This window comes from Bos mutus, chromosome 7 (assembly GCF_027580195.1).
Source record: "Bos mutus isolate GX-2022 chromosome 7, NWIPB_WYAK_1.1, whole genome shotgun sequence".
NCBI lineage: Eukaryota > Metazoa > Chordata > Mammalia > Artiodactyla > Bovidae > Bos > Bos mutus.
Window position 1 is genome coordinate 33,166,942 of NC_091623.1, and position 23,455 is coordinate 33,190,396.

Sequence of the window (23,455 nt, forward strand, 5' to 3'; positions counted from 1 at the left end):
CATTACTACCATTATATCATCAAGTATCTAGTCAGATTCAAGTTTCTTTGATGGTTTATATATATATTTTTAATTTTATTTTATTTTTAAACTTTACATAATTGTATTAGTTTTGCCAAATATCAAAATGAATCCGCCACAGGTATACATGTGTTCCCCATCCTGAACCCTCCTCCCTCCTCCCTCCCCATACCATCCCTCTGATGGTTTATATTTTTAAATGTAGTTTTGTTTGCATCAGAATTCAAATGTGATCCACATGGTAAATCTTAATCCTGTCTCTTTTAGGAATCTTGAGATTCCATCTGTCTCTTTTTTTTCCTTTAGGGTACTTGTCCTAAAGGGTTTCCTGCATTCTAGGATTTGCTGACTGCATCACTCAAGTCTCATATAACATGTCCCTCTGACCTTTGTTTGCTTATACTGATACAGCCAAAGGCTTGAGCAGATTTAGGTTAGGGTTTTGGCAAGAATATTTCATAGGTGATGTTATATAGTACCAACAGAAAGCATATAATGTCTGATTGTCTCTCTTCTTACGATGTTATTCTTATTAAGTTAGGAATTGTGAGATTGATTAATTCACTGTAGAGTTACCTATCAACTTTTCATCTATTATTTTAGCAGCCGTGGATATTTATCATTGCCTGGGTGCATTAGAAGTCACGTATCATGAGTATTCTAATTCTGTCATTCCTCTGAAATTTGTCATTGGAAATATTTCTATAAAAAGGAAGTTTCCCCCGTAAACTATTTGATCATTCTTGAATTCAGTTTATATTGTTTATAGTTTATATTCTATAAACTGCTGGATACAGAAGATTAAGTTTTCCTTTCGCATCAACTAAGGGCCACTGACTATATAAACCTAATTATACATTGATGATAATTTAGGGTTACTTAGTTTTATTGTACTTATCATGCTGTATGTTTATATGAGTATGTGTATCTGAGAAAATATAATAAAACAAAGCTGAATTTCATTGTAAAACATTGAATTTACTTTTTCATTTGTGTTAAGTTTCCAAACTGACTTAAAGAAGGATGCACTGAAGTGCTGTATTTGTGTTTATAGTGTAAAATAAACTAATGATAAGTAAAAACATATTTGGAAAATGGACATTTGCAGTTTCTACAGCTATTTGGTTCATTATAATAATAAGTCCATTAGCTTTATGACAGGTGTTCACCCCAGGGAGTTTCAGTGCAAAGAGAAGTCAACCTTTGTAGCATCATTCCTTGTCTTGAATTATTAATGTTGTCTGTCAATGGAAGTTGGAAAATTACAGTGGTTAAATAGGGTTCAAAAAAGCATAAATAAAATTCTTGAAGGGAAAAAATGAGTCAATGCTCTGGAGCTATTTTTGTAGAAATAGGTCCTTTATGAAAGGTTATTAGTGATGTGGCATGGCAAAATTCAACAAACTAATTCAGCCAACACTCACTGCAGACCTAGTGCTAATGCCAGGTGGTCTTTGGGAATACAAATAAGAATAAGTCAGGGTTTCAGCTCTGAAACAGTCCAAGAGCAGGAGACAGACCAGCAAACAAGGAGCCTTACTGTAATGGCCTGATGTTGAAATAGATGTTAATGAAGTCAAAAGGAAAAGCAGAGAACATTCCAAAGAATATTTTTATATTTGATTATATAGTTCCTCTTAGAAGTTCAAGGCAAGGATGCAAATATGTTGTAATGTTTTCTTTATGAGTTGGAAGTCTAAGGAAAATGAATAAGTCACGAAATTGCTATAAGGGAGGTGGAGAGAAGCAGAATGGCTTGATCGTTATATTTAAATATATGACTTCATCCATAAACATAAGTACCCTCTGCTGGTTATACCTGTTATTCTGAAGAAAGGAGTTCAGTTTTCAGAAGGCACAGTTGCCTTTATTTAATTTAGATTTGAACTGGCTTTCCATGTCTCATTTCCCTCGAGATCGTCAGGCATGCCGAACTGGGAATTTGTATTTTATCCATTTGTGATCCCTATATCTAAATGCCTTGTCGCATCTAGTTAAGAGATGTAGCAGAAAATGTCTAATTGAAAATGCAGTTTTTGACCTAGTTATTTTATTAGACAGGAAGACGGGTTTCCAAATATTCTGAACCATTGTAGATTAATATGTTGAAATGGACCAAGTCGCCCAAGTATAATCTACTTCTAGTTAAATTTAGAATTTTGAAGGCTTTGTTTTGCTTTCAGAAATGTGTTTGTCAGGACATATTGGTTGCCTACCCCACATACATCTCCTCCCTTTCTTGCTAACAGAACCCCAGTTTTGTTCCAGCATTGGCCTCCCCTAGCCCAGAAAATGAATCTTGATTAGGCTTCCCTTGGAACTGATTGGTTTAGAGACGGACATGTGACACAGTTCTGGCCGTTTAGATGTGAAGGGGATTCTACTAGAGGTGAAGTGCTTTGGGGAAAGTTTTGCTTTTGAAAAGGACCTTAAGGAAGAGACTCTGCCTCTGTTGGCCTTTGGGAATGGCTTCATGAGACTATGATACTGGAAGCTGCTGTAACCATCTTGTGACCATGAGGAAAGAATTCTACAGATAAAAAGCAAAATATTGAATATGGCAAGGCTGGAAGATGGAAAGAACCTAGTTCCTTGATAATACTGTTGAGCTGCTGCATGAGATAACCATTCTTACATCTATCCTACTTCTGGACTTATTACGTGAAATCCTACATCTCTGTTAGCTTAAGCCATTTTCTTCTGTCATTTGCAGATTTATTCTTAGTGATGATTCGCATTTGATTAGACCTCCTACATATGATTGATGTGGCATATATTTGATTTACTGTGGCCTTTGTAATATATCCTGATGACTGTATGCTCAGTTCACTCTAAGGGAAAAAGGGTTTTCTCGTGTGTGTTGCCGTCTTGCTTTCCTAAAAATCTTTGTACCAATTTTAAGTGCCACAATAAAATGAAAAAAACTAATCATCTTTCAGGCCAAAAATTCTGCTAATAGGTGCCATGATTACATAAAAATATTTGAGCTTTATAAGATGCTTTGCATATGTTACATCTTTTCTTCTTCAAGAAACCTATCAGTCAATCTTAACATTTTGCTGATACCAGTTATCAATGCATACCAAAAAGTAAAAATACAACTAATACATTAATTTATAAATTATTACTTGCCTATGTGTGAAGCAGTCTCAGTTTGCACTCTAGTCTTCAAGTATGCAAAGAAAAGAGGATTTTAATTTTTAAAGTTGATCTTACCTTCTTCAACCCCTGACCCTCTGGGTAGCAAGGGAAGAAAGTCTTAATAGTATCAATTGAAGGTATCCCACTCTCTTTGGGGTCAAGACAATCCGCTCAACTTTTGATTAGGCTGTTTCCGCTCCTCCCTTTTTTATTTGTGAGGGTAATATCTTGAGTGTAAAGAAAAGAGGTGATCTTGTATGAATGGCGTTGGACAGTGAGAGATCCCATATTAACAGGGCCTGTGGACTCTGTTCCTTTTATTGGTATGAGCTCTGCCACCTCATCTGTGACTATGAAATCAATTTCTCCTTAACCAGACACTTTCTTTTATCTCCTCCTTCTGCCTGGAAGGGCAGTCTTCTATGTCATGTTTTATCTCTGTCTTAGCGTTAGCCCTGCCCCATTTCTTGGGGCCATGATAACAGAATGGCTGCTAGGGAACCAGATGTGGTTTATTTAGAAGAGAAGTGTGAATCAGTTAGCCAGTTGAGTCACTCAGTCATGTCTGATGCTTTGCAACCCCGTGGACCACAGCATGCTAGGCCTCCCTATCCATCACCAACTCCCGGAGTTTACTCAAACTCAGGTGCATTGAGTCAGTGATGCCATCCAGCCATCTCATCCTCTGTCTGTCTTCTCCTCCTGCCTTCAATCTTTCCCAGCATCAGGGTTTTCACAAATGAGTCAGTTCTTCACATGAGGTGGCCAAAATATTGGAGTTTCAGCTTCAGCCTCCGTCCCTCCAATGAATATTCAGGACCGATTTCCTTTAGGATGGACTGGTTGGATCTTCTTGCAGTCCAAGGGACTCTCAAAAGTCTTCTCCAACACCACAGTTCAAAAGCATCAATTCTTCAGTGCTCAGCTTTCTTTATAGTCCAACTCTCACATCATACATGACTACTGGAAAAACCATAGCTTTGACTAGACGGACCTTTGTTGGCAAAGTAATGGTTCTGCTTTTTGCAGAGTGTGAATACAGCAGTTTAATATTTTAATTTAATTTTTTTCAGAATATCAATCTCCTTCCAAATATGGAATGCCTGAAGGCCAGAAGCCTTGCCCAGAACTTGTAGCATTTATACAGTTATGTTAAAGTCTATAGGATTGTTACTAAAAGTTGCCTGTTTTAATATTATAGTATTTACTCTTTTCTAACTCTCTGAACAGTAGGTACTTTCATGGTATATGACCTCATTAGTGCTTAATACGTTGTGAGAAATTAAAATCAGTGTGTGCTAGAAGGGTATGTCAGGCACTCAATTCTTAGGTGTCTGTTGACACCACTGGTCTGCAAAATGAGAGTAATTTCAAAACTTGGAAATCAGCAGGCAGAGGGAGTCTCTGCATGGTGGTACTATATTCTGTTGGAGCTTATATAACACCAGTATTGCTTCAAAGAATTTTTCCTTATATTGTTTGATTTTGAATATTTGGCATTTTTGAAATTGACTCATTGGCCCATCATTTTTTCCATCAGCCTTTCTAAATCTTTGTCTGTTTTTTTCTGTCAGTGTTCTTTTCTTCTTTCCTATTTCCCAAGTCACCCTGGGCTCTGTGACTATCACTGAAGGAGTTGGTAGGGAAACTCTGAGGCAACTCTGCTACCCACTGTCCCTGCAGGCATTTCTTTCCTGGGAGGCAGTGTAGAGGACAGCTCTGGAGGGACTGTGGGTAACTGGATAGCAAATGTGGCTGGTGCCTTGAGAGGACCTTGGGCCATGAGGCCAGAGTCTCCACAGTCATAAGCCTCATAGAGGGAGCTACAGGGAGGAGCTGGGCTCCTCAAATAAATCAGGAATATTAACACAAGGTAAGTAGATGCCCGTATGTTAGTGTTGTCCAGTAGCCATCCCCAGGAGAACACTGTCAACATGGATTTTGGTTGGTGACATTGTCAACGGCACCCTCCTTGAGACATTCTCTCCTCCTGACTTCTCTGATGTAATGGTGGTTTAGTCACTAAGTCGTTTCTGACTCTTGCAGCCCCATGGACTGTAGCCCTCCAGGCTCCTCTGTCCACGGGATTCTCCAGGAAAGAATACTGGAGTAGGTAGCCGTTCCCTTCTCCAGGGGATCTTTCAGACCCAGGAATTGAACCCTGGTCCCCTGCATGGCAGGCAGATATAATACCTCTGTGATTTTTGTCTTAACTCCCTGGCTGCTCTTTCTTTTGCTGGCTGTTTCACAGCTCCATCCTTTCTCTTTCCTGTTTCACTCTCTCCTCTCATAAAGCAGCTTCTCTCATACCCCCTGTCCAACTTGCATGTCACATAAATTTATATCTCTTGGCCAACCTTTCCTTCAAATTCCATTTGACCCAGGTGCTCATTTGACATTTACATGTAGGTTTTTTCAAAAGCTTCTTAAGCTTTATATGTGCAGTGACAAATTCATCATCTTCCAAACTGGTCCTCTTGTGTTTTATGTGTTAACGAATGCTACCACCATTCAGCTACTCAAACCAGTATATTGAGTTACGCAAACCAGGAATCATCTTCAACACTGCCACCTTCCTTCTATTCAGATCCACGCCCAAGTCATGTCTATTTCACCTTTTGAATATCTCCAGAATCTGTCCTGTTTTTTCCATCTCTACCATTATAATTTGTTTTCAAGCTCCTATCATCAGTTTTCTGAAAAACTATGTAACTTTTTACTGGCCTCATCTAATTAATTCTCACCTCCATATCAGTTCCCCACAAAAAAAAAATTGTCATTGGCTTTCTGTTGCCATCAAGACCAGTGCATTTTCTTGGCAAAACTCTATTAGTCTTTGCCCTGCTTCATTCTGTATTCCAAGGCCAAATTTGCCTGTTACTCAGGTGTTTCTTGACTTCCTACTTTTGCATTCCAGTCCCCTATCATGAAAAGGACATCTTTTTAGGGTGTTAGTTCTAAAAGATCTTGTAGGTCTTCATAGAACCGTTCAACTTCAGTTTCTTCAGCATTACTGGTTGGGGCATGGACTTGGATTACTGTGATATTGAATAGTTTGTGTTGGAAATGAACAGAGATCATTCTGTCGTTTTTGAGATTGCATCCAAGTACTGCATTTCGGACTCTTTTGTTGACCATGATGGCCACTCCATTTCTTCTGAGGGATTCCTGCCCGCAGTAGTAGATATAATGGTCATCTGAGTTAAATTCACCCATTCCAGTCCATTTCAGTTCACTGATTCCTAGAATGTCAACATTCACTCTTGCCATCTCTTGTTTGACCACTTCCAGTTTGCCTTGATTCATGGACCTGACATTCCAGATTCCTATGCAATATTGCTCTTTACAGCATCGGACCTTGCTTCTATCATCAGTCACATCCACAGCTGGGTATTCTTTTTGCTTTGGCCCCATCCCTTCATTCTTCCTGGAGTTATTTCTCCACTGATCTCCAGTACCATATTGGGCCCCTACTGACCTGGGGAGTTTCTCTTTTAGTATCCTATCATTTTGCCTTTTCATACTGTTCATGGGGTTCTCAAGGCAAGGATACTGAAGTGGTTTGCCATTCCCTTCTCCAGTGGACCACATTCTGTCAAATCTCTCCACCATGACCTGCCCATCTTGGATTGCCCCACGGGCATGGCTTAGTTTCATTGAGTTAGACAAGGCTGTGGTCCTAGTGTGATTAGATTGACTAGTTTTCTGTGAGTATGGTTTCAGTGTGTTTGCCCTCTGATGCCCTCTTGCAACACCTACAGTCTTACTTGGGTTTCTCTTACTTTGGGCGTGGGGTATCTCTTAACAGCTGCTCCAGCAAAGTGCGGCCATTGCTCCTTACCTTGGACGAGGGGTATCTCCTCACCGCCGCCCTTCCTGACCTTCAACGTGGGATAGCTCCTCTAGGCTCTCCTGTGCCTGTGCAGGAGAAGAGGAGTGCAGCCATGGCTCCTCTTCGAAACACCCTCTTCCAACAACACAAGAAAAGACTCTATACATGGACATCACCAGATGGTCAACATCAAAATCAGATTGATTATATTCTTTGCAGCCAAAGATGGAGAAGCTCTATACAGTCAGCAAAAACAAGACCAGGAGCTGACTGTGGCTCAGACCATGAACTCCTTATTGCTAAATTCAGACTTAAATGGAAGAAAGTAGGGAAAACCACTAGACCATTCAGGTATGACCTAAATCAAATCCCTTATGATTATACAGTGGAAGTGAGAAATAGATTTAAGGGCCTAGATTTGATAGATAGAGTGCCTGATAAACTATGGAATGAGGTTCGTGACATTGTACAGGAGACAGGGATCAAGACCATTCCCATAGAAAAGAAATGCAAAAAAGCAAAATGGCTGTCTGGGGAGGCCTTACAAACAGCTGTGAAAAGAAGAGAAGCGAAAAGCAAAGGAGAAAAGGAAAGATAGAAACATCTGAATGCAGAGTTCCAAAGAATAGCAAGAAGAGATAAGAAAGCCTTCTTCAGTGATCAATGCAAAGAAATAGAGGAAAACAACAGAATGGGAAAGACTAGGAATCTCTTGAAGAAAATCAGAGATACCAAAGGAACATTTCATGCAAAGATGGGCTCGATAAAGGACAGAAATGGTATGGACCTAACAGAAGCAGAAGATATTAAGAAGAGATGGCAAGAATACACAGAAAAACTGTACAAAAAAGATCTTCACGACCCAGATAATCACGATGGTGTGATCACTGACCTAGAGCCAGACATCCTGGGATGTGAAGTCAAGTGGGCCTTAGAAAGCATCACTACGAACAAAGCTAGTGAAGGTGATGGAATTCCAGTTGAGCTATTCCAAATCCTGAAAGATGATGGTGTGAAAGTTCTGCACTCAATATGCCAGCAAATGTGGAAAACTCAGCAGTGGCCACAGGACTGGAAAAGGTCAGTTTTCATTCCAATCCCAAAGAAAGGCAATGCCAAAGAATGCTCAGACTACCGCACAATTGCATTCATCTCACACGCTAGTAAAGTAACGCTCAAAATTCTCCAAGCCAGGCTTCAGCAATATGTGAACCGTGAACTTCCTGATGTTCAGGCTGGTTTTCGAAAAGGCAGAGGAACCAGAGATCAAATTGCCAACATCCGCTGGATCATGGAAAAAGCAAGAGAGTTCCAGAAAAACATCTATTTCTGCTTTCTTGACTATGCCAAAGCCTTTGACTGTGTGGATCACAATAAACTGTGGAAAATTCTGAAAGAGATGGGAATACCAGACCACCTGACCTGCCTCTTGAGAAATTTGTATGCAGGTCAGGAAGCAACAGTTAGAACTGGACATGGAACAACAGACTGGTTCCAAACAGGAAAAGGAGTTCGTCAAGACTGTATATTGTCACCCTGTTTATTTAACTTATATGCAGTGTACATCATGAGAAACGCTGGACTGGAAGAAACACAAGCTGGAATCAAGATTGCCAGGAGAAATATCAATAACCTCAGATATGCAGATGACACCACCCATATGGCAGAAAGTGAAGAGGAACTAAAAAGCCTCTTGATGAAAGTGGAAGTAGAGAGTGAAAAAGTTGGCTTAAAGCTCAACATTCAGAAAATGAAGATCATGGCATCCGTTCCCACCACTTCATGGGAAATAGATGGGGAAACAGTGGAAACAGTGACAGACTTTATTTTGGGGGGCTCCAAAATCACTGCAGATGGTGACTGCAGCCATGAAATTAAAAGACGCTTACTCCTTGGAAGGAAAGTTATGACCAACCTAGATAGCATACTGAAAAGCAGCGACATTACTTTGCCAACAAAGGTTCGTCTAGTCAAGGCTATGGTTTTTCCTGTGGTCATGTATGGATGTGAGAGTTGGACTGTGAAGAAGGCTGAGTGCCGAAGAATTGATGCTTTTGAACTGTGGTGTTGGACAAGACTCTCGAGAGTCCCTTGGACTGCAAGGAGATCCAACCAGTCCATTCTGAAGGAGATCAGCCCTGGGATTTCTTTGGAAGAATGATGCTAAAGCTGAAACTCCAGTACTTTGGCCACCTCATACGAAGAGTTGACTCATTGGAAAAGACTCTGATGCTGGGAGGGATTGGGGGCAGGAGGAGAAGGGGACGACAGAGGGTGAGATGGCTGGATGGCATCACTGACTCGATGGACGTGAGTCTGAGTGAACTCCGGGAGTTGGTGATGGACAGGGAGGCCTGGCGTGCTGCGATTCATGGGGTCGCAAAGAGTTGGACATGACTGAGTGACTGATCTGATCTGCCGTCAAGAAGAGCAGAACAACCAGAGTCCTGAACATGGACTACGAAGTGCTGCAATGTATGCCACATCTACTCTTCCAGTCTAAGTTAAAACATGTCCCCCTTTTCTATATGTATGGGTTTTTGTTTTCTCAGCATGCCTGCTGCTGCTAAGTCACTTCAGTTGTGTCTGACTCTGTGCGACCGCATAGACAGGAGCCCACCAGGCTCCCCTGTCCCTGGGATTCTCCCAGCAAGAACACTGGAGTGGGTTGCCATTTCCTTCTCCAATGCAGGAAAGCAAAAAGTGAAAGTGAAGTCGCTCGGTCATGTCCGGCCCTCATCGACCCCATGGAATGCAGCCTACCAGGCTCCTCCATCCATGGGATTTACCAGGCAAGAGTACTAGAGTGGATTGCCATTGCCTTGAGTTTTCTCCAGTTACAGGGCCTTTGAAAATGCCGTTTCCTATGCCTAGAACAATTGCCACCTCCCTTCACTGAAGATCCTTTCCTTGGAATTCCTGGCTCTTACAGTGACCTGCACTTCTCTCACGTGTCATTTAAAACAGTATACATATAATAATACTTATTTGTGTGATTTGTGTTTGTTCTACGAGTAGCCTCTAAACTGTGGGAGGGCTGGAACCACATGTACTTCTCACAGTTTTATGAGTTTAGCACAATGTCTGGTTCCTGGGAGTTGCTCAGCATATATATTTGTTGGACAGATGAGGAGAAGGATGGAAGAATGGATTTCTACACAGACATTAAAAGAGTTTAAAGGTTCAATTCAGTTCAGTTCAGTTCAGTCACTCAGTCATGTCTCACTCTTTGTGACCCCTTGGACTGTAGCACCCCAGGCCTCCCTGTCCATCACCAACTCCTGGAGTTTACTCAAACTCATGTCCATTGAGTTGGTGATGCCATCCAACCATCTCATCCTCTGTCATCCCCTTCTCCTCCTGCCTTCAATCTTTCCCAGCATCAGGGTCTTTTCAAATGAGTCAGCTCTTTTCATCAGGTGGCCAAATTGTTGGAGTTTCAGCTTCAACATCAGTCTTTCCAATGAACACCCAGGACTGATCTCCTTTAGGATGGACTGGTTGGATCTCCTTGCAGTCCAAAGGACTCTCAAGAGTCTTCTCCAACACCACAGTTCAAAAACATCAATTCCTCGGCACTCAGCTTTCTTCACAGTCCAATTCTCACATCCATACATGACTACTGGAAAAGATAAGCAAATGTTAATGAGATAACTATGGTAAGATATATGAGAGCAGACCCCAAAAGAACAGAAATTGTGAATACCACTTTGGTATCTGATGGAAACTGTGGATACCACTTTGGTGATTCATTTTAAACTTTAGGAGAATAGAATACAACTCATTTAATAAATGAGCTGATAGAGCCGTCCAAGTCTAGAGCTCCTCTTTCACCTCTCTCTCTTGTCCCCAGATCAGATGTAAACCACTAAGTAAGAAATCCGGTGTTTGGGGGATAGTGATTGGGAAGCCCTTTTTTGTTCTGCAGCATCTCCAAACAGATTGGATAGAGTCAGTTTCCAATCATCTGTGCCAAAGGGGAGAAACATGCCGGGGAGCAGTTAGGTTGGCAAAAGGTTCAGAAAATGGACTGCTTTCGTATTACAGGAAATGCAGTGAAAAGCACGAACCACTGGCTTTAAGCTGGGGGGAGACGAGTGGTAAGGTCCACAGCAACGCCTGTTCAGAGCAGGAGTTTCCTCTCACATAACCCCCCTGGCAACCAGGAAGCCAACCAGGATGCAGCCATTGTCACCACCTGTTGTTCTTGGGAGATTAATTATAGCCCATTATTAGTGTTCTCCCTTTGCTTCCTCTTAAATGAAAGCGTGTGAGCGCTCCAAGACAGATGTTCCCTCACCAAAATTTTTTTTTTTCCTTCCTCGTTTGCTTGCACAGATTTGTAATTCCCACAGAAGCGCTCTTGCCAGGAAAGAAGCTTCCATTGGAACTATTTGGCATTGAGAATCTTGTCATCGTCAGCCCAGTGTGATTATAGTTTAAAAATGCAAATGGGATTCTGGGATGAATCAACTGAAGGATAAAATTCATAAGAAAAAATGATGCTGTATAAAACCCTAATTAGGTGGCATCTGTAATATAGGTTTCAGTTCAGCCTTTCTTTGTGAGTTTATTGCCAGCCAGTCAAAGAGGAAGGTACATACAGAATTCAACCAATATTTATTTATAAAGCTTCCAGTATGTGCCAGGTGTTATTCTAAATACTTAGGATGCTGCTGCTAAGTCACGTCAGTCGTGTCTGACTCTGTGCGACCCCATAGATGGCAGCCGACCAGGCTCTGCCGTCCCTGGGATTCTCCAGGCAAGAACACTGGAGTGGGTTGCCATTGCCTTCTCCACTTAGGATGCTAGCAGACATTATTACAAGATTGTGTTATAAATTGTTGTGAAATTGAAAGTCTCTCAGTCGTGTCTGACTCTTTGCAACCCCATGGACCATACAGTCCATGGAATTCTCCAGTCCAGATTACTGGAATGGGGAGCCTTTCCCTTCTCCAGGGGATCTTCCCGACCCAGAGATCGAACCCAGGTCTCCTGCACTGCAGGCGGATTCTTCACCAGCAGAGCCACCAGAGAAGCCCTTTACAACAAGATTGTGTTGTAGGTTGAGACAAACATCCAAAAAGATGGTGAGGATGGAGCATAGCTTAGATGGTAAGTAACAAAGTAGAGAATTTTGGAAAGCAGTCTCTTTTTAGTCATTTGGGAGTGTTTTAACATAAACTCTGGTTATTCTGCCAGAGCCTAATAAGTAGAGAACATATATCTTATTTATATGGTAAGAGAAAGACATTAGGAAAAGGAAAATTAGAATAGCCTGCATTCAAAAGTGAGAGTTTAAGGGATTTTATCTGTAATTAAGTGTCTTTAAATTCTGATGTCAGAGAGGTAGATTTTTTTAAGCCTGAATTTTTGACACCAGAAAAATTATACTTGCTTTGCCCACTTTTCTTTTGCCCGAGCTTTCTTTTATTCTAGGAAAACGTTGAAAGTACAAACACCACTGAGTCAGTATAAACTTACTTTGCATGTAATCAAAATTGCTTTAGAAAATAGCAGTTTGATTCTATTATCTGTCTGGATCAATTAAAAAGAGGCTTTGAAAAGTATTTTCCAATTGCTTTCTCTTTCTCTCGTAACTAAAATTCTTGTCTAACAGGCCTGATCACTTTCTGTACTTTACTCTTCTTGGTCTGGCAGCTCTGGTGTCAGCCCCTGAGGTTTTCTCTACTACTTTGCAGAATTCAAGCTATTTGAACGCTAATAGGTACTATGTAAGAATGTAGGGCTTAATGGGTCCTATGTGGCTTATCTCAATCAGATTTAAACTGTGCATGGTCTGAGTTAGGAGGGATACTACCTACTCTGTGAGTAATCACTCTAAGGCAGAGAGTCACTGTTGCCACCATGAGATGGTTGCCCTGCTTTGGTTATCGTTTCAAAGGATACCTGAGGAAAGTTACCAGACACCTAGTTCACAGTATAACATTTCTAAGGCCCACTAACAGAGAACAACCAACTTGCAAATAGCCACAGATACAAGCAGAAGGGCCATATTCAGGTAAAGCTCGGTCTTGTTGTCTGTTTCTACATCTGTTTGTATCATCACAATGCATAGTCTCCTTTAAAAGGTAGTCTGCAGGGATTCTTTAAGCCTGAACAATAAAAGGCATGTGAGGATATTATCCAAACAGGATCAAATGATTGTGCTCAACACTCGAATCTGAATGGTACCTCTGGTTTCCCAAAACAAAAATTACTGATTTTATGTGAATAGTTTTCATGTGCAATAGTATACAGGTGGTTTTGTCTGTCCCATATTAATTTACATAAGGAGTCAATTTTATTAACTACTTGTTCTGTAGAATTCACTGCATCTCTGTCTCACAAATGACTAAATCAAAATAAAGAACATTTGGTTCTTAAATGTCATAAGCAAAGTGTACTGATCTCTATCGTCTACATGAGACTTCTTGGCTTAAGATGGGTAATAATAGAATATAATGGGAGTTCTTTAGTAATAAGTGTTTTCCTTCTTTTTCATTTCTACTACACTACCGTCTTTTGTCAGGAAAATGTGCTTTTCCTGGATAGTTTCCAACAGCAGCAGTAAAGAGGCATCAGCAATATCATGTCCCTCCCGATTCAGATTTGGCTGATGTGCCGTAAAAGATAGCAAGGGGGGACATGGCTATGTACACTCACGTTACTCCTCCCTTTGTGTGCATCGGAGCCTTGTGTGAGCAGTCTGAATCCGCAGTATTTTACAGATAGTCCCCTGGCACCGAGCGCAGATACAGCGTTCTTCCCACAGAGAGAAAAAGAGGACTCGTGATGATGATGTATGGAAAATTGTGAACGGTTGCCCTGGCAGTTTAGGTTGAGTTATAGAAGCATCCTTTCTAGGACAGTGTGTTCAAATGAAAAAAACGATTATAATGGGCAGTTAGGTGCTGTATTTGTGTCTCCAGAATGTTAGAAAGTGTTGGAGAGAAACATTGATCTGAATTACGTGTCGGTTTTCAAATTGCTTTACCTTACGGAAACAAAATCATGACAAAATTAAATAGTTGCGGCTGTAGTTCGCCGCAGTTCGTCAACTAGCTCTCATGAAATGTTTGCAGGTACTCTTGAAAATTTAGAGGACTTGGGCTAAAACTTCTTAAATTTTATCTCTTTGATTTCTTTACTTATCCCATGAATCAAATGAACAACGACATTGTGTCTGAGAACTGACATTGCCTTTTCAAACATTAGAGAGATTTGAAAAACAACCTTTTTGGTAGCTTCTTTCTATAGTGGAAAGAGAAGTGCTTTAGCGAACTGGGGTCAAATTCTATTTCGTAAGTTTCTTAAGAATTATTGCTTTTTAATTGCAAGTGACCTTCTTGAACTTCAGTTTTCTCATCTTCATTTATTTACTTGCTGGCCATGCTGCATGTCTCGTGGGATCTTAGTTTCCTTACTGTAGATCGAACCCAGGCCCTTGGCAGTGAAAGTACCGAGTCCTAACCACTGGACCACCACAGAATTCCCTCCATCTTTACAGTAATGTCTATAATGCCTATCTGGTGATGTTATCATGATAAATCATTATGATGTAAGGTTCTATTAATAGAGTGAAGTTAGAAGGCTCAATAAATGTTCTACCTTTTACAAGGTATCATATGCTAAGTACTGATCATATGTGTAAATCAGTTGAATTTTTTGTAATGTTGAATGATCGAGATTGTGGGGTCGTATTTACCTAATCAGAATACTGTTAAATATCGTTTTTGGTGTTCATTCTGAAAAATATCACAATTGGTTACTTATATCACTGATATAATAATTTTATTTCTTTGAGAGATGTATCAATACAGTTTTTTTTTTTTTAATATTGTTGCCTCACGAGGGTTGCTTTAAAAAAAAAAGTTTCTCATCAGAGGGTTGGTTGTAGTTAACTATGTGATTACATGTCAGTATGGTCTTAAACTGACCACTCAATACTTACAGCCTGGAATTTAAAGTACTATCCATTCTTGGTGACCTGCTATAGAAATTAACCTATATTGATGAAACAGTATTTTGTAATCACCTAAATAATCTTTCTCATCCCCTTATAATAAGCTTATAATAGTTTGGCAAAGGCCATTATCTAATCCATTCTTAAACAAATTACATATCTTATAAAAAAGTTACTCATTTATTTAAGAAGAGTCTTAAATTTTATTTAAAATATAGGACTTGCTACTGCTGCTGCTAAGTCACTTCAGTTGTGTCTGACTCTGTGCAGCCCCATAGACAGCAGCCCACCAGGCTCCTCCGTCCATGGGATTTTCCAGGCAAGAGTACTGGAGTTGGGTGCCATTGCCTTCTCCGAAAATATAGGACTTAGTCTCATAGAAAAACGGAGATACGAAGGTTGAAAGACTCCCCAGAATCACAGTTTAACAGGGTTAAAACTTCATGGCAAGCAACTGACAAGAAAGATGCATAGTTATTTCTAATCATCTGGAAGACATAGATTTGAAGATTTTTAATCCTAATTCTGACCCTAATTACTTGGCTTTATGTGGATCGATAACCTTTCTGTGAAAGTCTTCATTTCTATAAAAAAGATGCAGTGCCTATTAAACCTCCTCACAGCATAATTGTGAGAAGAAAATAAAGTAACACAAAAGCGTGCTTACTTTTTTACTCAGCCGCCCTAAGGGAGACAGACCTTGAAGATCTGGCTTCTCCCATTGAACTATGTAAGTGACCCCTAGGAACATTTCTTCAAAGAACTTGAGCTTTCAACTTAATTCTAGGAACCAAACTGTGGCACCAGAATACTTCAGAACAAAATCACTGGTACTTTTTATAGTTGCAGAGAAAAGAATAATTACTTTTCTGTTATTCTTTGTTCTATTGAGCTGTGATCTTCAGAGCTTTCAGCTGAAGGCTAATTATTGATCTGATACACATTGTAATTTTTAATGTGCTCATTTTTTAAAAAAGAAGAGTCTTACCTTTTTTCTAACAGAATTATTCTTTATCTTGAAAATGGGGCATATGATGGTGCATGGTAGACCATTGACACAGTGTCTACTATAGACTCTCCAAAAATAATTTTGTAGGGTACTGTTTATTCTGTGGAGGACCTTTGTCATCTTTTCTCTCTCTTTTTAAAAAAAAAACCTGGCTTTAACACAATAGAAAAGAAACATTTGAAATCTGAACACATTCTTATTATTAGGGAAGTTATAAGCAAGAAATAAAAATCTATATAAGAAAGACATTCTTGAGCTATTCTGTCATTTAAAATTATGCAGCTGATGATAAGGATGATAAGAGCAAGAATTACATGTGGTTCTCATCCATTCTGAGTATAAATAGTAGTTCTATTTATTCTGTATCAGTCCATCCTAAAGGAAATCAGTCCTGAATATTCATTGGAAGGACTGATGCTGAAGCTGAAACTCCAATACTTTGACCGCCTGATGCGAAGAACTGACTCATTTGGAAAGACCCTGATGCTGGGAAAGATTGAAGGTGGGAGGAGAAGGGGACAACAGAGGATGAGATGGTTGGATGGCATCACTGACTCAATGGACATGGGTTTGACTAAAGTCCAGGAGTTGGTGATGGACAGTGAGGCCTGGCGTGCTGCAGTCCATGGGGTCACAAAGAGTCGGACACGACTGAGCGACTGTACTGAACTGAACTGACTGAACCATTATTAGTTACATCTAATTAGTTTGTTTTTTAGTTTTTTGTTTTTAATTGAAAGAACCAACTTGCTGAATTTGACATACATGTCTACGCCTGTAACTTGTCTATTCCAAAAACAGCTTGAGGGTGGCTTATGATAAAATCAAAGGTAAAATAAAACCCCCAAATTAGAAGTTCAAATTTAAAAGAACTTCTCTTTGGTTTGCTTTTCATTGGAACCTTTGGTTCCTTTCTTGTTATAAGTGTTTACTTAGCGATTTTAAATTTACTTTTGATTGGCATTCGCTTCTAAGTCATTGATTGTTCGTATGGCTTTGAGTGACCTGTAGTGCCTAAGGCACTCTGCTTGTGTTCAGATCCCAGCTCTTCACTTGTTAATGTACATGGTCACTGGTTAAAGTGGGAAGAATAGTTTTGCTTTGTTTTTCAGTAAAAACCTTGGAAATAAGGAAGGAGGTCCAGCGTGAGTTGAGTTCGCCTTCGCTGAAATGAAAAGGAAAGGCCCTGAGGGGGCTGAGGTGGTTAGTCCAGGAGACTAGGCCATCTGGATTTGTTGATTGGCACTTCTCCAGAGGAAAAGCAAACTGGTCCGATCGTTATGACAGGAGGCAGTGATGTAAATTAGAGTAAGGCAGCCAGTGGCCGAGAACTAGGGCAGAACTATCTCCTTGATGTGAGAAGACAGTTCTGGGTGGAAGATTTACAATGCACAGAGGCAGAGGAAGGATTCACAGTTGCCAGCCTTCTAAAGTGACTGCACTAAGAGGGGTTCAGGAGCCGATCTGCACACTGCTAGGTCTTGGCTAGAGTGATTGGGAGTTACCTAGACCTTGGTCTGCCTCATCTGTTAAATGAAGATAATAGTGGTACTTGTATCGTGGGAATGTTTTAAGGATCGAAGGAGTCATACAGTACATGTAAAGTGCTTCGAGCAGTGCTTGCTCATAAAGCTGTCAACAGATGCTAGTTACTACTCCTACTATCTTTAAAGGAGTATCTCTGTATCGTATTAGGGCTTCCCAGGTGGCACTCAGGGTAAAGAATCCACCTGCCAACGCAGCGGACCTGGGTTTGATCCCTGGGTTGGGAAGATTCCGTGGAGGAGGAAATTGCAACCCACTTCAGTATTCTTGCTTGGAAAAATCCCATGGACAGAGGAGCTCTGGCGGGCTACAGTCCATGGGGGTCGCACAGAGCCAGAAACAACTGAGCACACACACACACCTATCATATTGGACTGTTTTTGTTATTAAATGGTATAATACACATAAAACATTGAGAACCATGCCTGGCACATAATAAGAATTCAGTAACTATTGGCTGGAAATAGTAGCAGCAGCAGCTATGTGTGTGTGTTAGTTGCTCAGTCGTGTCCTACTCTTTGAAATCCCGTGGACTGTAGTCTGCCAGGCTCCTCTGTCCATGGAATTCTCCAGGCAAGAATACTGTAGTGGGTTGCCATTCTCTTCTCCAGGGGATCTTCCCAACCCAGGGATCAAACCCAGGTCTCCCGCATTGTGGGCAGATTCATTACCATCCGAGCCACCAGGAAAGCCCAACAGCAATGATAGTAGCCACTAATATCTTTCAGTCCTGAAATACTCATAGCTCAGGATGATCAAATAGAAGGGAATCTTGAATTTATTACTATTTCTGTTAGAACAGAATAGGTCTGTTTTGTAACATTAGAAATTCAAAGATAGGAAAATATTCATGAGTAATCTTGTACGTGATTGTAAGATCTATAAGCATTATTAATATTTTGCTAGTATATTTCTTAAGTTCTGGATACAGAAGCTACATCTCCAGCATTTATGTGGCTTAACCTTCTTGCTGTGCAACCTTCAACATCTCCCAGCCTGTTTCCTTCTAACCAAAATAAAAGTGAACCTAAGTAATTATAAAGCCCATTAAGAAATGAAACAGATTGTTCAACTAGAAGAAATAGTGTATACAAAAGTAATGATAAAGACTGAATCATATTTATGTAATTTTTATAATTTTAAGATATTTCTTTGATGTGTATTTGAATCTCCTTGCAAGGCAGAAATGAAAAAAGAGGTTCAAATTTCACAGTTGTGGCGCTGACCAGTGGGTTTAAAGAAACTCAGATGATCTGTGTCCATGTTTGTGGAGTCTCTTGATTCCACCACTGTGCAGTAATAATCCATAAAGTATGAGTTATTAAATGGGTTCAGTCTCTATTTGTATTGGGTATATTACCAATCACAGCACATACTTCACTGCATATGGATTTTCATTAAGAAAGTGAACGCACATATCAACAGATCCCCATTATCCTTACTTTGCAGTTTTTATCAATAAAATCTTATTGTCAGTATACTTAATAGTGGAAAATAGCAACTTAGATAAGAGACTGAAAACTGGAAAAGAAAGAATAACTTTAATTAACGTTGATTTCTTCAGTGCTCTACATAAAAATTTTAAAGAGAGAACAACCAAATATATGTATTAAAACCACCCTTTATTCACTATGTCTTTGAAATTAATATTTTAATTCTGTTAAATTAATAATTTAATAAAGTAATTCTGGAAATTAAATATTTAATTATGCATATAGCAAAGATGGTCAAAACTAACTCCTACATTTTAAAATCAAATGCATTGAAATATTTTACTATTTCTGTAGACTGTTTAAAATGTTGCCTTTTAACTGTGACAGTACTAGAAATATTACTCAAATTTATTTTAACAAATAGGATTTAGCATCATTTTACAAATCAGATTATATATGGAATTTTCTAAATAAGCATTTAGAAGAGAGTCATAGAAAAATGTTTCGAGTACGTAAGTTCTAGACTTAGCCCTTGCATTCACCTGGCACCCAACATTTGACAGGTAACCTCACCTCAGATGGACCAGTAGTCCTTTTTCAGTCACAGAGCCCATGCTTTTACAAGTTATTTCTTCGTCGTTAGCAGCAGTTTAATTTGAATTTTGTGTCTTTCTTTCTTCACAGTCTGATACGTACTTCTGCATGTCAGTGCGTTTGCCAATGGATGAGGAAGCCTTCGTGAGTAAGTATTAATTGGATGGTGCAGAGGGGTGGGCCATGGAAGGAAAGGCAGCTATTTGAGATCAGTGAAAGGTTCTCTTTGATGGTTATGAGCGCGTTAATCTTCTACTGTCAGTTTCTGAAACACATTGATAATGCCTAATGCAGGAATACTACTAGTGAGCCACTGAGAGACAAGCTTACTAACTGTATCTGGAGAGACTCGTGAGGAATGGTAGTTAAGGGGCTGCATGCAGATGTCAGTGGCCGCAAGCACCATGTGGCCCATTTATAGAGGACTGGCTTTCTGTCTGTGGCTGGATGCTTCATTCTGCTCCACTCAGTGGACCCTCTATTTACCTGCTGGTTCATGCTATAAATCAACTGCACTTAGATCAGCACTGGGAGATGTAAGATTTTACCTGTCTGACAGGTGGATGGGTAGGAAGGCATGGAAGAAGTAGAGAATAAGAGAAGGAAGAGCAGGAGGGAGGGAGAGGGGGAGGACAGACTCTGCCGTCTATAGAGTCAGAGGACACTTAAATGACAGCTCCTTCCCCAGCTGAGCCTTTCAATCAGACGGGAAATGTGACAGAGCACCATCTGTTTTCATCTGGGTAGTTTTAATTTAAACAGGCTTTATGACAGACTTTCAACTGTTTGGGGAAGATGTGTGATTGGCAAATTATTCATGGATTTGCTCCCCTTGCCTTACTTTTCTGTTTTGAAAAGTTGATTTCGAAGAGAAAGTGCTGGTAATGAGAGTTTGTACTTTGGTGCCTTGAGACTAACCTCCAACTGGGCTGTCTGAAATGGCGATTATGTGAATCACAAAATGTGTATAGTAGCCTTGGGGCCATCGGAGGATGAACTTTCATGAGGCGTTCTTCACAGAAAAATATATTACAGATCTTCAAATCCAGAACAATGTGCATCAGGTTTTTTTCACATATTTTGGTGGCAGTCACAACAGAAAACACAGCCTGTACCAACACTTTCTAAACAAAACTTGCTCCATAGTTAATTCCTAGAAATAAGTCAGACCTTGGAAAGCTGAGCATTGCCTGACTGACATTCCTTTGTGTAATCATTGAATATTATTAGGAAGAAAGTTAGAAAGTTGGTGCTTCTAGATCCTGAACTTTAAAAGGGACAAAAGTAATTCTTAAGTTTCGAATTGTCATGCTTTGAGTAACACTAAAAGTGGTTTAGGATATAAATTCATAATTAAAGTACTAACAGTAAAGCTTTCTTCAATCATATCCACATATTTGACAGCCTAGAGAAAATAATGTTTGCTAATAAAAAGAAACTGTACCTGAAGTTTTTCTTTACTAATTTTGTATTTTCTTTGTCCGAGTTTGGGGTAGACTTGATTGCTCCTGTTTTTGAAGAGAAGGCCACTCTACACACCTGTGTAAATATGTGAGTCGTGTTTCAGAGCAGTACTATGGGTCTCACATTAACAGGTTCCTGGTTTGCTTCTGGAGGTAGCGGTAAATGATGTCAGAGCTGGTGACTCGAAGGCCTATAAATATATATCCTGGAATGTGTGATTGCGCTCCTAGTAGAAATGTGTTTACTTTCACGTAACTTAAAGTTGAAAGTACAAGTCAGTATATTCAGTCAAGAAAAATATTCACAGGAAACACATAAAGGGCCATATTAGAACCAGGGTATTAAATGTTTGTCCATTTTTCTTAGGCAACTTGAAGGATCTTATAAGAATTATAACTACCAGGTTGGCCAGAAAGTTCTTTCGGGTTTTTCCATCAGGTGTTAATGAAAACCCCAAATGAACTTTTTGGCCAACGCAATATCTTCAGTATTTCTTCTTTATTGCTGGGAGGACTGCATGAAGACTAATCATTTTGTCACCTGTTCAAAACATGATTATCTTCAGTGTTAATCCTTTAATTTACCACCCCCAGGAGATTTTTGGTTGCCATTGTTTACATAATTCAGCAACCACAGAAGTTTAGGTGTAGGCAAAATAGAACTGGAAAACCGAAAACCAAAGAGAAGTACCAATTCTTTATATATTTGCATGTGTAATCTCATTAATTCTTAGGATGACACTGTTAGTTGTTCTGTTTTTACAGAGAAACGGAAATAGGAACATCTGTGTCTGTGGTTTAATCAGGTCCTAGGACAGTAGTGGTCCTATTAAAGGAATACTTGTTCTTAGAGTCAACCCACCACCAGCCATCGTTTACTGAGGACTTGCCAGACACTAAGATACTGAAAACTAAGCATATTTAAGCTATTTTACGGAAGAAGCAAGAGGTCAGAGAGCTTAAGGAACATGCCCAAGCTTTTTACTGTGTGTGTGCTGCTTACCTGAATGCCATTCAAATCGTAACAGATGTAGGTGTGGGGATGATGACATAGGGACTAGAGGGGAGAAGTTAGCAAATGCACAGAAGAAGCTGAAATACAGCAGAAGTGCATTGCTATCTTCCTCACACGAGAAACAAGTATTCCGTAATTCCTTACTGGGAACACTCTGGGCAGTTCTGCAATAAAGGTAAACTGCAAACTGTCTTACAAAATAAAACCCAATACACATGAAGATGTAAAGATTTGCAGAAGGAAAAGGGCTTATATGTTGGAAGGGTAATTAAACATAATGTATCCTAATTCCCAAAGTGAAAGGTAATACTTGTGAGGTAACCAAGGCTTTTCCATGAATGAAACTTTGGCCTTTTTGTGGGTTGTCTGAAATTCTGGGTCTCAGGGCACCTTATCATAAGATTAAATGTGGTTAAAAATGAGGATTTGCAAAGACCTGTAAAACTTTGTTCATTTAAGACACTTAAAAATATTTTATATTTATATATTTAATATATTTATATTTTATTTTTATATATTTAAAATATTTTTAATATGAGATAATATTTTGTATTAAAATTTTTATATTTATATATATATATTATATTTTGTTTTCATTGTGCTGTAAAAATGTTTGAATGCTACAGGGCAGGAATAGAGACACCAACATAGATAATGGACTTGTGGACACAGTAGGGGAAGGAGAGGGTGGGACAAGCTGGGAGAGCAGCCTTGACATATATACATGACCACGTGTAAAACAGCCAGCCAGCGGGGAGCTGCCGTGTAACACAGGGAGCCCAACCCAGTGCTCTGCGATGACCTAGAGGGGTGGGATAGGGGGAGGAGTGTGCGAGGGAGCCTCAAGAGGGAGGGTTTATATGTATACATATAGCTGATTCATGTTGTACAGCAGAAACTAGCACCTAATTATAAAGCAATTATAGTCCAATTTAAAAATAAATTAAAAAAAAATTAAAAGCCAGCAGGCATGGTAAGGACTCAGAAGCTGCTTGCCTATTACATGAGTGGATACTAAAAAAAGTGTTCTGTTTGCACATTTTCTAAGGCAATATATTGAATAGTAGACAGTTTACTCTTTTGTCTTAAATTGTAATTGTTTGAATATAAGGGAATAATTGTTTTTTTAAGAAAAACCACTTGTTCATAAATCAGCAAATTTTTAAAAATCCTATTATGTGCCAGTTATTGGGCTAGCCCTGGGGATGTGGTATGTTACAAATTCAAGGAAATCACAACGTGGCAGGATTCTAGGAGACAAGAATACAAATGTTACAACATAGGAAAAGGACTTTCTCCCTTGCTTTTTAAATTTCTGAAGAAATTCCCAAAAGGCAGACTGTTTATGAGGACTAAAACAAACTCTTCTGATAGTGGTAAAACCCCAAATTACATTTGAGTAATTTTTAATTCTGGCTTTATGCTTATGCAACTAA

General features: G+C 39.6%; 1 protein-coding gene across 11 annotated transcripts in view; it reads left to right on the plus strand.

Moving 5' to 3' along the window:
- PAM (peptidylglycine alpha-amidating monooxygenase) overlaps positions 1-23,455 on the plus strand; it is a 179,620-nt gene that overhangs the window by 23,180 nt on the left and 132,985 nt on the right. For all 11 annotated transcript variants that reach the window (XM_005889799.3, XM_005889800.2, XM_070373181.1 and 8 more), the window contains exon 3: positions 19,632-19,689. In XM_005889799.3, coding sequence (XP_005889861.2) covers positions 19,632-19,689 — 58 coding nt within the window. The remainder of the gene's footprint in view (positions 1-19,631; positions 19,690-23,455) is intronic.